Below are 13,649 nucleotides of genomic sequence, written 5' to 3' on the forward strand. Positions count from 1 at the left end.
ATACTTCAAATTTTCTTTCATTATTACAATCTCAATTTTGCCTTCCAGCATTTCCTTGAAAGGTTTAGCCTTCTATGCAAGCTTAGCATGGATATCACAGGCTTCTTTATTTCTCTCCATTATCCCAGTGATGGTGGACATCACATTACAGCTCAAGAACATATGTGATGTTTGGTTTCCATTTTCCTTTCCACAGCTTCAATGTCCCATTTAATGATTCCTTTTGGAGAATATGTAAAAGAAGACTACCTATTCACAAACAGACATCTTCACCAATGGGCTGGTCAAACCACACTGCAGACAAATTCAGGCAGCATTGTGAATTCCAGCAGTTTGTCATTTTGACAGTGGCACCCAACTCTTCAAACACCTCCACAGGCTCCACCTCCTCTGCTCCAACACTGGTTAAGCTTTAAGGTCCTCAGTGTTGTTTTTCCTTTTTACCCTCTATCGTTCACCACTGACTGAGACATCTTTCCTCACCTATTTGTCAGATTTTAGACCAACACTTTCATGTTTCCTCCTGTGCTCTTATGTTCTGCAGATGGCCTCCAGGAACATCAACAGATATTACCTCGAAAATCTTCAAATTCTTTGAAAAACATACCAACTCTGATGTGTACTAAAAATATCCTCCACCCAAAAAACATCACACCAAGTGCTAAAACCACTACCTGCATTACTAACTGATTTCATCATGTACTCATTAGTGAAAAGTGAAGGAAGGTATTTTTTGCTGTGTTTGAACAAGGTTTATTATGAGGTCTTGGTACAGGATAGAAAACAGAGATGCCATGAAAGGCCCAAAGAATTATAAAATGGTAAATGGACTCTCAGTCATGGTGGCAAAACCAAAACAGTAACCATCATATTTTAAGTGATGGCCTCAAGGGGTACTTCTCAGAGGCTTTCAATGCCTTCCTTTTTATCCAAACTAAGCTCTGCAAGTATCCACCAATTCAAAACCAAACTCTTTTTTTAAGCCCAAGACTTACTAGGCATTTGTCTGTGTGCTACATTTTCTCATCTGTGAAACATCTGCTGCACTGTTTCAAGAATGTGGCCAGGTGTGTCCAGGGTTGTGCACATGCCTTTCAAAGAGATCCATGTTCTTAACACACATACAGTCTTTGAAATGCCTCATCATGGTTATCCCTTGGTAAGATCTTTGAGAATTAGGAAGGCATATGTGATAGGAATACTTGTTAGTATTAATAAAATGAATACATGAGAGTACTTTTTCAGAATCAAATTTTGTTTAAATATTTCCTTGCAATCTTTGCAATCCAAATAATGTTGCAATACAAATAATGTCTGTGGAAGAAAAAATGAAATTATAATCACCAAGTTTACTTGGACTACCTTAAGACTTAGCAGCAGGAATAGCTGAAAGCAAAGGCATGCACACATACACATAGAAAGTATGCAAATATATGCACAGAGAACAGATACATAATATATGTGTCATGCTAATAAGAGAGGCTATGGAAATTGGTTCCTGTAATTCTACAGAAAATTGGTGGTTTTTTGTAAGGCAAAGGGATCTTCTGCACAAATGTATTATCTTCTCTGCCCTGCATAGCTTGAAATGTTCCCAGGCTGGTGCTGTTGGGGATCCAGCAGCAGGAGGTGTGGGGATCTGGCTCTAGGCATGTGAAAGGAGCAGCAGGTGCCTTTTAAGCACCACATCTCACAGATTTCTTAACCATAATAAATAAAGCACTGATGACTGGTCCACATGGTTGCACTACAAATAGAGTTACACTAGTGGTACCAATGATGGGAAATTAGAGAAAGCAATCTAGTGGAGACACAGCACTTCATTAAGAGAGAATGAACCACCCATGTCTGAGCTGTTAGAAGCAATGCTTAATTGATAACAACATTGTCTGTGAATGAATAATCAAATTTCCTGGCAAAACACTGGAAGCGAATTGGGTAAAACTACAGCTTACAGGGAATACAGGTAATTACGTTTTTTCTTCTTATAGAGGGGGTTTCTCTTTATAATGTGCATGCAGCTGTCCACGTTCTTACCCAGAACTGAATGATCAAATCAAGATAAAATTCAGAAGGCTATTCTGAAAAAAAAAAAAACCTGTTTAAGTTGTTACTTCACTCTTGGCTGTCATGGCTCCTCTACAGAGGCAGTAAGAGAAAGGTCACCACACAAGAGGGACTGGGAGATATGTACAGATATAAAGGTCTGGATTCACTATTATTTTTAGATGTCTGACACACGGGCACACTAAGAAAAGAAAAATTGCTCTGCACACAGAAAATCTCCAGCTACTAACTCACACCCTGAGAAAGCATCTTGAGGAAACAAAGCTGTACTTTTGTCTCCCTGACTTAAAGCAGGTGGGGATTTAATGGGAAAGAAAAAGGGAGCTCCCCCCATCCCTTCTCCCATTAACACTGCCAAATGCAGCATATCCGTTCTGGATTTCTGGATGTTCGACAGCCTGGCTGGAACAGTACAAATGTCCTTTGCATATGTGCAGTCTGTGCAGCATCTGGATGTGTCAGACCCACTGTGCATGCACTGCAGAGTCAGCCTGCAGATGTGCAGTGGATCTGGCACATCCCCTGTGTGTCACTGCAGGTTTGCTGTACAGCACGTGACAGTATGCTCTCGGGGATTGTCCTGTCAGAAACAGGGAGCCTAAGAGCCAGCTCCTACATCACCTGGAGGAGTATCAACCACATGGTTGCCTGGCTTTACCTTCCATTAATCCCACTCCTGAAAAGTAACAGTTCTCCCTTTCTAAAATGACAGCATCCCAATAAGCATGACAAAAAGATGATATGTGTATGTCTGTTCGTATATTCTGCAACCCTTTTACTGGTTACATTTATCACGTTTTAATATCAGTAATACTGCTAAACCTGGAATTGCAATTTACATTAAATCCTTCCCATTTTGCAAAAATCTGAGGCAGAGGAAGTTAACCATATCAGACTGAGGGAACCTGACCTAGAGCAGCCCTGTGCAAGAGAAGAAATACAAACACAGTCAGAATCCAATATAAGTCTCCTCCATACAATTACAGCAAATTGGTTTGAAAATGAGTGGAGAAGGGTTTCTGAAATAGGTAATCTTTTTACAGGTATGTCTTGTTCTGACAGAACTGTAAATCTCATCTTCCCTCTAGTCATCTCTTACAACATGTCTGGACAGCCTGTGCAAGTGTGGACAAGCACACAGGCTACAATGTGATGTCCTCCACATGGTTGGCAAGAGAAAACATGGTGTCTTGAGGGGCTGTGGCTTCTCTGCAGCCTTGCTACAAATGCAGGAATAAAGGAGAATGCCTGCCACCAGCCACAGGTCTTGCCAGAGGGATGGGTATCTGGGAAGGCCACAGTTCTACAGGCATGGTTGGAGTCATGCCTTGCCTTGCAGAGATGTAACCCTGAGGAATGTTCTTCCTTCAGCCTGCTTTACCAGCCTGATGCCTGTTCCTCGAAGTCAGTCTGCTTCTGAATGGCTTGGGTGTGAGCAGAGCTCAGGCAGAGATCTCTACTTGAAAATAGCATAGAACTAGGGGTGCTTAGACTTTTACTGCTTCCTCCAGAATCTGGTGAGCTTGGACCTGTTGAAAGCACTGTAAAAAGGCAGTGCCGGAAAGGGAATTAGAAACACATGCATTCCTGTGTTTCACCAGCTTATTGTACGCAATCTCCTCCAAAGTATGCATGGTATGGAAGCTAGAGAAGTGCTAATATGTTCAAATGTTACTAAGAAGAGTTATTCCTTCTCCCTTCCCATCACTTCACTCTTAGGCAGAGAAAGTCAGCAACGGCCTTCCAGATGTCATCCTTTGGTTGTCCTGCCTTGCAACTGGCAGCCCCATGTCCATCCTATTGATGTAGGCATCTACCAGAGGCTTCCAGCTGAGGCACAGTTATATACAGATACGGACTGGAAAAGATACATTCATCGTGCTCACCAAAACGAAAATAAAAGAGAGGCCGGTTTCCTGCTGTGCTGGCTGCTCTCTCTCTAGCGGCCGCTTCCCGGATGTCACAGACACCAATGTTGGCAGTGCGGAGCATTCTTCTGGCAGCTCCTTCACTGTGTTGCAGTCTACACCGTACCGCGGCAGCTCCATTCGCTGCTGTAACAAGTTGAAAAAAACTAATTAATTCACGTTTAGTTTTTTTACATTTGTTACAGCAACGAGTGGAGCTGCTGCCCCCATGCAGTAGAGCACACACGCACACGCACGCACAGACACCACAGGACACCCACGGAGCCAACGCGGGTCGATGTTCCACTCTGCCAACATGGGCGTTAGGAGTGTTAGCAAAGGTGCAGCAGAAGGACTGGATGTCCCAGCAGAGGGGAAATGCCTTTGGATTTCCTTCAGTTTGTTGAATGCAGTCACAGAATGCATATTCCTACCCTTTCCCATCCCAGCAAAAGTAATGTCCGTTTCTATACCAGTTTAAAATATCTCCAAAACCTCTATTCCCTTATAACACCAAGATCCAAGTATGTCTCAGCTTATAAATTCTTGTATTCCCCATCAAAACAGCTTGCTTTTTTTTTCTTTAAAGGCTAATTGGTCATATATGTGATTGTTGAGATATTTACAGAGGCTTACAATATGCAGCATCTGTTTTGTCATCCTAATTCTTCTTGGAAAGGATTCATCTCCCCCTTCCTAGTGAGCAGGGACTTAAAGCCATTCAGATGAAAAAGGTCTTAGAAGGATTGTATTGAATTGAACCTTTTCAAGTTTTGTCCAAAAGGCAACACAACAAAACAAACAAAAAGTACAAAGACAGTAAAAGACCCAAGCACAAATAGTATCCATTCATGGAGGAAAATACTTTAATACAGCAGAAGTAGTTTCTTCCACTACAAAAAAATAATCCATTTAGCCATCAGCTAAATGATTGAGCTTAACATATTTACAAGCAAACAATAGACAATATATTTCAATACTTTGTTTTTCTTGATCCTATTACCTTCACAACCATATTTCACATTCCTTGTGAGGGATTTCCCAGCAACTTGGTGAGCAGAAAATATTCATTCCATTTTGTCCCATCCTTAAAACAACCCTAAATCAGCTACATTCTCAATCATGACCTCTTCAAATTATTGAATGGACCTTACCACAGGACTGGCTTACAGACATCCCTCTGTTTCTCCTTACACTGCAAAACTTAAGTAACAATCACAGTAGAGACCTTAAAAATTAAATCTGTGAGGGTTCTCCATGTTCTCTCTTTCATCATATGAATCCCCATTACATGTATATGAACCCCCAGCAGTTTCAGCCATGGATATAGTTTGACCAGAGGACTGTGAGCTTTCTGGAGAAACAGCTCTATATGCTTGTGTGAAGAAAGGAGAGTAACAACTAAAACAGTAAACAGATTTTGGTACCAGCTGTGCCACCGCTTTCAGGATTGCTGTGAGGCTCTCCATAACCCAGCAAATCTAAGCAGGTCTCATGAGAACCAGCTGTCTGATAGTTGGGTTGGACCAATAAATACCCAAAATTTAGTAAATGCACCTCTGGTATTGTAATTCTGTTGATTTGATTTGCTTCACTCTCTAAGGCTCCCAATGGTTCAGGAATGTCACGGACACCCTCAAACCAGACTGCATCACTTCAGAAAACAGAGGTGTCTGTAACACTGATCTCTGTTGTGGAGTTCCCACCAGTGGAGTAGACCAAGTGAAATCCAAAGGCACAAAATCAGCATTCTGCTATGGAGCTAGACAATAGATATACAAATCTGATGAAAAGAGAACAAGGCACTGCCTTCACATATCAGCAGTTGAAATAAAACCCCATCAATTCCACTAAAAAGGAAGGATTTTGAAAAAGAAGGAGAAAGTAGTGCTGAGGCCTGCAACAAAAACAAGGCTCAGAGAACAGCCAAGCCTAAGTGGAGCCTCTGTAAGGTCAGTGAGGCCAGGAATGCACAGGCACACTCCTCTGAGACCAAGACAGAAGAGAGGTCTACACCAATACCTACAATTACACACTGAACTTTGTGATCCAGTGCCTCACAAGAGTAAAACAACTCTGGAAAGTTCTTATACGCATAAAAGAAATAAATTCAATTATACAATACATTATTAAATTTAGTTTGAAGGTACATTTACACCTTTTGGGCAAGTGCATGCAGCCTATCCCTTAACACCAAAATCAGGTATTTGTAAAAGGTCAGTTGCCCACATGCCTTAGGACAAGTTGAACTCTAAGGATATTGATGGTCTCTCTAGTGTCTCCAAAGTGAGACTTGGACAAGAAACCCAGAAATGGAGAAAGTTACAAAGATCCAAGGTTCTCTTCCTCTCTTGCATACTTCTGTTCAGAAAACTTCACATGGCTGAGATGTTAATGAATTAGGACATCACATTTTCCTTTGGATTCTTGCATTCCTTCCAACAAACAATGCCTCTCTAACAAGCCTAGGCTGATTTAGTTTTCCAGACATGACTGCCAAACCCACACCAACATATGTAAAAAATGTACACACACATCAAAGAAGACATATATAGAAGAATACACAAAAAATGGATGGAATAAGCTTATTCTGCATAACAATAGCTTTGGTTTTGCCACATCTATTTCTTCAGAGATGCAGATTTCTACAGTGGCAACTATCAGAACACTTGACATCTTCATATATCACAAGCACAGATACACATACCGGGAGGCTGTGGCAGGTAGGCCCCAATTAATTTTGATCTCTTCTTTTCATATCCCTTCTGTGTGATGTCACCTGCCAAGAAAAGAAAAGGATAATCAATAAGGTGTGGATAAAGACAGTGTCTAGCTTCTTAATGGCAGCACCATTAGCTTAGCCACCCTGCACTGTTCATCTGTCCTGACAATTAGAATGAACAAATGAAAAGCACAGAATTATCATTCCACCCAGAAAAAACTCAATTTAGGCCAGAGCCATTCTGGCAAGAAAATACTCAACCTTGACTTATTTCAGCAGCATGGAGTTTTAAAATAATTTTGATATGCTGCACACAAGCTTTCAAAAGCTGCAATGACCTTCATTAGGTTAATAAACAATGGATTATATAGAATGTGTGGGCTTGTAGTGGCTGGCAAAACACATCAGTGATTAGCATTTTCTATCATTAATGGGATTTTTCTAATTGAGCATGTAAGGCACAAAAGACTTGAAACTGCTGCTGTATCATTTCTGCAATAAAAATGTTTTAGCTAATTTCTGAGCAGTACTGAGGAACAAAATAAAACCAAAACAGATCTACAACAGATCCACTAGAAAATAGTTCCATAAAGACCCTATGTCTGGCTCTCCACTTAAGTATCAAAAAAAAAATTTGGAGGCAAATGTCTGTATTTCCTAAATTCAATTAAATTGACACTTCACTGCGCCTCAAGCTTCCCCAGGTAAGCTGTTTTTTTTTAATATAAAGATTAAAAACCATTTTTCTGTAAAAGTTTTCCAGCAAAAAATGATGCATAATTAGTCATGTAGAACAAAACATATTATTTTAGCCTTCTTGTATTTTGGGAGAAGTTTGGCACCAAAGCAGAGATACAGTCCTGACTCTGGATCTAAATATTGAATTCAGTACATGCATATATGCTTGTGTTCAATATAAGCTACTCCAGAAACTAAAATGAAGGTCAGCTTTTACAATTCAAGGATTTTTTAAATAACATCATATTCCCTGTCCTATCAATAGGCCTATCTGTTATTGTGAGACTCATCAGGCAGCTAAAGCTCACTTGCAACATTAGACTTCTATACTGGTAAAGGTTGAGGGCTTAAGAGGGTGAAAGCCACAAAAAAGAGGAGCTTTGACTGTAGGGTTCATCTGGACATGGCAACGTGAGCCTGTTTGTGCTGCTCCATCCCTGTCCTCAGCCTTTACCTAAGGACACCGTGTGCCAAGGGAACAACACACTCACTCCAATCCCAGCTGCTCTGGCAAATGGCTGCTAAATTAGCACCAGTGTCTGCTGGTCTGAAATCAATAACTACATAAAAACATCTATAATTGCTATGCCTTGCTGAAACACCTTTTACCTTTTCTTGGGAATTAGTCCAGTAAGCAATAAGGAGGCAAAATTCTCCAAATCTCTCTGCCAGTGTCCTGAGCCAACCTCTCACCCTTGTTTCAAAAACAGTCCTTAAAATAACACCTATACACTTCACTACCATATCTCAAACTGCTCTACAAAAGAAGTCAGCTAAAATATCTGTGTTTTTAAATGAGGAGAGCAAGACTGGAGCACTTCAAATTATAATATTCTCATATTTACACAGGGAAGAAGTGGCAGACTTGGCAAGAGGTCCTAAGCCTTTAAAGTTCAAACCCACTGACTTTTCAAGAACATTTCTTCCCAATTTGGACACTTCTGGCATGTGTTCAAGCTAGTGAAACAAGCTCCCTGTCCATTGTAATCACTGGCTTCTCACAAACCAGACTGTAACAATAGATACCACTTCATTAAAATGTTTTAATGAAAAATGTGTTTGCTTTTATGTGAAAATTATAAAATATGAACAATTTTTTCTTTCAAACTGTTGCTAAAGAAATTACTATTGACTTCTCATTTGACACCAAAGTGGGAAAGATAAAAATCAAGTGTTATCTCTTGTCAGTAATAATCTTTTATTCAAGTTGGTATCCGGACTCACTCTTTTGAAGTTCACCATTAAAGAACTACTCTAACCAGAAACACTAGTAACTCCTTCCCCAGACCACTGACACCACCAAAAAAAATCACCAATAAAATGAGGTTTTGAGACAATTTATTATAGAAATATTTCAGTTTCCAGGAGCAAACAGCAAATTAATTTGGAATTACCACTAAATTTTCTATAATCATGTCCATCATTTCCTAAGTCACCAACTATAAAAACCATACAAAAGGAAAATATAAAATCATCACAATTTTCATTGTAGCATCACTTTCACCATTTTGAGGTAGAAGGAAGTCAAGTGTATCACATACTCTGGGGAAGTACTATGCTTTATTTATCATGATTAATGCTATTCATATTCATTTGTGTTTTTTCAGGTAGACTGACTTTAGATTACAAACAATAGCTCATTAACCATTAAATATTATGACATACGTAAATTTATTGCATTTCAAAGCTATGCTGAACTCACTGTGTAAGCTCTAAAGATATACTAAGCATAGCTCACCAAAGGTTAGGTGAGCTTAAACTCTGTTCTTGTCATAAATCACCATTCATTCAGTTTTCTCAACGCAATACTAAGACCTTTGGACTATGTCCTTCCTTCCTTTGCAAAGGAATGTGATAATTTTACATCTATCATCTGAGGAGCAAACCCTTTTTCAGTTAAGTCCACCTAGCTCATGTTCTTCCACCATGCAATGCTGCATTTAATCTTGGCTTTTTGAGAGTACCAACAGGATAACTAGAACTATACTTTCTTGCCCTTGGAAGAAAGGATTTATGGTACTTTTCCATTTTTAACTCTTCTCTTGAAAAGCCATCAGACTCAAGGAGGGGAAAGGGTCTCACCCACAAAGTCCTTTGAGCAGACAGAATGCGTGGGGTTTTCTACCCACTCTCCAAAGCCTCTGCAAATTTAGATCTCCTTGCAAGGGACAAGGCTGGCAATGGGTTTAAGGAAAAGGCCAGGCCATGGATGAACCGAAGATGAAAAGACTCCAGCACTAAGGACATGAGGGAACAGAAGGAGCACATGGCTGCAGGGCACTCTGAGGATGGGCATCCCTGGGACAAAACACCATCACATAATGCCACACAGCTGAAAGGTGGCATCTCCATTCAGCAGCTCCCTGCAGGCCTCTGCTTTGCCTGCCTGTCTTCTGCCCTGGCCTTGGCTCTGCTCCCAAGTGCTCTGTCCAGCTCTGCTACTTCTCAGCTTCATCCCACAGCTGGTCCCCAGCCCCTGCCCTCCTTCTCACTCCCTCCCATGCTGCACTCACTTCACTGCACCCAAGGATCTCAGCCTCCTGTTTGCATCAGCATTGCAGGTTTTTTTCCCCTGGACATGTTGCTCTCTTCTTCCTCACCTCCACTGGTGATCTGACAGGTTTCCACCATGGGAGGCCACAAGTGTATTCCCTGGGGAGGTCCCGTGCCTGAGGGCCAGCAGGAGAGAGTAAAGCACAAGGCTGAGACACCTGAATGCACCAACAGTGACCAAATGTTACCCTGCTTTTTTCTGTGTTTAAAATTGGCTGTCCTAGGCCTGCTGAACAACAGGCATGCAGTACACTGACCCTCTTTCACCAAAATAAGTTCATTTCTATTGAAATAAGTCTTAGAGAGCCTCTCCAGGCACAAGAGGGGAATATGCCATGTTTGCAATGAAAAGGACAGCACGAACAAAAGACCATCCACCCCTCCAAGGAGCAAGGTTGTCCAGTTGAGCCGAGTATAGGACCGGGGCTCTGGCAGATCCCACTGCCATCTCTTTTATTTGTGATTTGTGGCCCTGTTTCTGCTGCTTCCCCAGCTGCAGATGGCAATGCTCTCCGACACCAGCGCCCGCAGACAACAAGTCGTCTGTAGCTATATTTAGCAAAGCCGCGCCGGGCTGTAAGTTCATTCGACTATGCTCATTACAACTGTTACTGTTTGCATTAGACCCTGTGTTTCCTTTGAAAATTTACTGGGTTTTCCTCTTTCCTCCCCAAGTGCTGGATTTCTGCCCCATGCAGAGACAAAGGTGTAAAGCTGGGACAGGCAGGTCAGAGCAATTTAACTACAGCACAAACCCGTCACGAGCGAGAAAGGAGCGCCAGGTAATAAAGAGCCCCTGGGGATACTCCACATTGGGCAAGCCACTTTGAGGAGCAAGAAATGCCTGTAAATGTTGAAGTCATTCCCATTATCCTATCCCCTTTCTGTGCTTCTCCATGAGTCAACTCCATCCATTTGTATATCATGTCCTACACTGAATCACACCTTGAACCAAAAATTAAAAGGCACATTTTGTAATCAGCAAATTATTGACTTCTTAGTGTTATGAAGGGAAGGTTATTAAATGCGAAAATATTAAACATGAAAATATCTGTGCATTTCCACCCTTCTTTAAAGCATTTGCACTTTCAAAGCTGAAAATGGTTTGAAACAGTAGCACCACAGATGCTGTGCTGCTTTCACAAAAGTAAATTCTTAGAGTTGATATAATACAAAAGTTTCATTTTCAACTGAAATACCTATTACCTATTAGCTGATCTATTATCACTTCTGAAAACAAACACTTGCAGCCCTAAAGAAATGCTGCCATGATATATAAAGTAAACTTATTCAAAATTATTGCATTATACAGGAGAGGTAAAAGAAATTACAAAACCAATACAAGCTAAATTTCACATGATTTTTCCTGGAAGACGCAAAAAATCTTACTGATCTCAGCCTTTCACAACACAGCATAGGTAAAAAGCTCATTACAAAACCAGGGACCAAAATCACCCGATTTAGTGCAGTGAAAACTCAATTTTATACCGCATGATCTTGAAGCCTGACTGATACTGCTGTTTTCACTACACATACATGTTTTCGAAATGAAATTTCAGGCTGGGACTTTGAATTAGTTTAAGGCACTTATGGAAAAATCCACCATGGGAAATAATGCAATCAATAACTCCTCTCAAGCACACACTAACACAGAGCTCACTGGTGAGTGTCTTTCCTTTGCCCATGATTTTCTGCCCTCTAAAGATTCAATTTTCTGTACGACTTGTTTATTGCTGATGACTCAAATTCAGTGTCAGCATCTTGGCAAGAGGGATTTGAATGAAACAAAGCTCCTCATAAAGAGAACTGTGAGTCATTTACTTCTCCCACTCATGATGCAGACAGTCTCCCTGTCTGGTCTCCCAAAAATATGCCGAGAGACAAAAGATTTCATTTTGGAGGGTGCAAGTACAGAGATACCAGAGCTCCACAAATATATCACGTAACACATACAAGAACACAAAAATATGTATCAGGAGTAATTTTCTTTTCCAATGTCTTTTAAAAATGATGTTCAACTACAGCAACATCTTAGAAAACTGCTCAGAACTAGGATGAAGAAGCAAATGGCAAACTATGGCAGTGGGCAGAAAAATTAATGGGATCCCACACTTTCACTGCAACCAGTGTCATAAATTATAGAACTGCTCAAGTGCCTTTAAGGATATTATGCTGTAGCTTAAAGCTTTCAATTTTTTTTTTTTAAAGGTGACAATTTTACCCACCTATATTTGAATTCCCTTTTTCCCCCAAGGCTACATTTTGTTCCTGTTTGTTGCAAGCAAAGCAGAAAATGGCTGAATTTCAGTGAAAGATAAGGAAAGCGTTCCATGTGCACTTACAATGTGAAGCTTATAATGTTTCCTAAAGAGGGTTCTAATTCAGGAGAAAATATTTGAACAAATTATGCTATTAACAGAGAAGGTAAAGTATTTTAACAGGGCTTAAATAAGAGATTCAAGGTCTTCTGAATTTGGAAAGTATTCCTATGCAAAATAAATCCTTTCTTCCCATTTTTTGACAGAGAAATTAAATATCTGCTGCATAGCCTGCCAAGTGCTTAGTTTTAATTCCAACTCTACTGTTTTAAAGAAGTATGTGAGCAGCAAATAAATAAATAAATTTCTATGGAAGCCATTTTTTAGTATCTCCACCTTGAATCCCAGAAGACCCTTAATGAGTTTCCCCACTTACTTTCTGGTCCCAAAGTCTTCAGCACATTTTTCCAATACCCAAAATACTCCTGGGCTTCAAAAGAAAGAGAAAAAAAAAAAAAAAACCAAACAAAAAAAAAACTGGAGGTGAAGGGGAAATCCCCCAAAAGGAAACCCAAATTTAAGCCAATTGAAACAATCCCTGGGATTTTGTGACTCAGACTTTCTCTGGGCTGGCTGGGCTGGGGTGCAGCAGTGTCTGCCAGCAGGGTGGCACAGGGCCAGGAGCTGGGCAAGCTGCTGAGCCCCCTTGGAAGCCGGGGAGCTGTGTGGTCCTCGGGCATCCCGGAGCTCCCCCGGAACGGGGAATTTGCACAGCACTACTTTTATGGCCTGGATTACTGTAAAGTAAACAGAGGCTGGTGGAACAGTGAAGGTTTCCATTCTCAGTGTCAAGGGTTTATTTCATTATTTAAAGCTTTAACGAACACTTTATATAATGAAAGCAACCCTTGCCATTTTTGGAATTTTATGACTGTTAGGACCCTTCATAATGTTGTTTTCCTTCCTTTATTTCTTTATAAGGCTTATAGGGCACCCTTGAAGTGTATATCCTTTTTGCAGCTGCTGGAAGCTCATCTTTCATCTCTCCACTGGCTTTCCTGTTGCCTATGAGGCATTTGCCTGTTCTAGTTATTCTCCCTGTCTCTAACAAACGGTGCAGAGTCAGATCTTGCTCAAGATAAAAATAAAATACAATTCTGAAATCTATGTCTAAGGAAACATTCCTGATAAATGTTATTTAATAGGCAGGCTTTATATTTCAAGTTAGAAATGTTCCCTACAGAAAGATAATTACAGCAGTAATTCCACTTATCATTATTTAGAATTTACAGTTCACAGCAAATCAAGTATTTCCATAAATGCTGCGCTGCGTACTGCAAATTTGTGTCATGATTTTTTCCCAGCCCTGAAAATGCCTTGGAAAAAAAATTACAGCAGGAAAAG

The 13,649-nt window shown here is 40.5% G+C and overlaps 1 protein-coding gene across 10 annotated transcripts in view; it reads right to left on the reverse strand.

Annotated features, from left to right (window-relative positions):
* DIP2C (DIP2 acetate--CoA ligase C (putative)) overlaps window positions 1-13,649 on the reverse strand; it is a 307,261-nt gene that overhangs the window by 136,588 nt on the left and 157,024 nt on the right. For 2 of the 10 annotated variants that reach the window (XM_021528799.4, XM_031503793.3), the window contains exons 2-3: window positions 6,682-6,753; window positions 3,954-4,121 (exon numbers count right to left, since the gene is read on the reverse strand). In XM_021528799.4, the coding sequence (XP_021384474.1) occupies window positions 3,954-4,121; window positions 6,682-6,753 (240 nt within the window). Of the gene's footprint in view, window positions 1-3,953; window positions 4,122-6,681; window positions 6,754-12,681; window positions 13,102-13,649 lie in introns of those variants that run through there. The other 8 variants (XM_021528802.4, XM_085572963.1, XM_085572960.1 and 5 more) reach the window with 7 other exon arrangements.

Source organism: Lonchura striata, chromosome 2 (genome assembly GCF_050655825.1).
Source record: "Lonchura striata isolate lonStrDom1 chromosome 2, ASM5065582v1, whole genome shotgun sequence".
In the NCBI taxonomy this organism is placed as follows: Eukaryota; Metazoa; Chordata; class Aves; order Passeriformes; family Estrildidae; genus Lonchura; species Lonchura striata.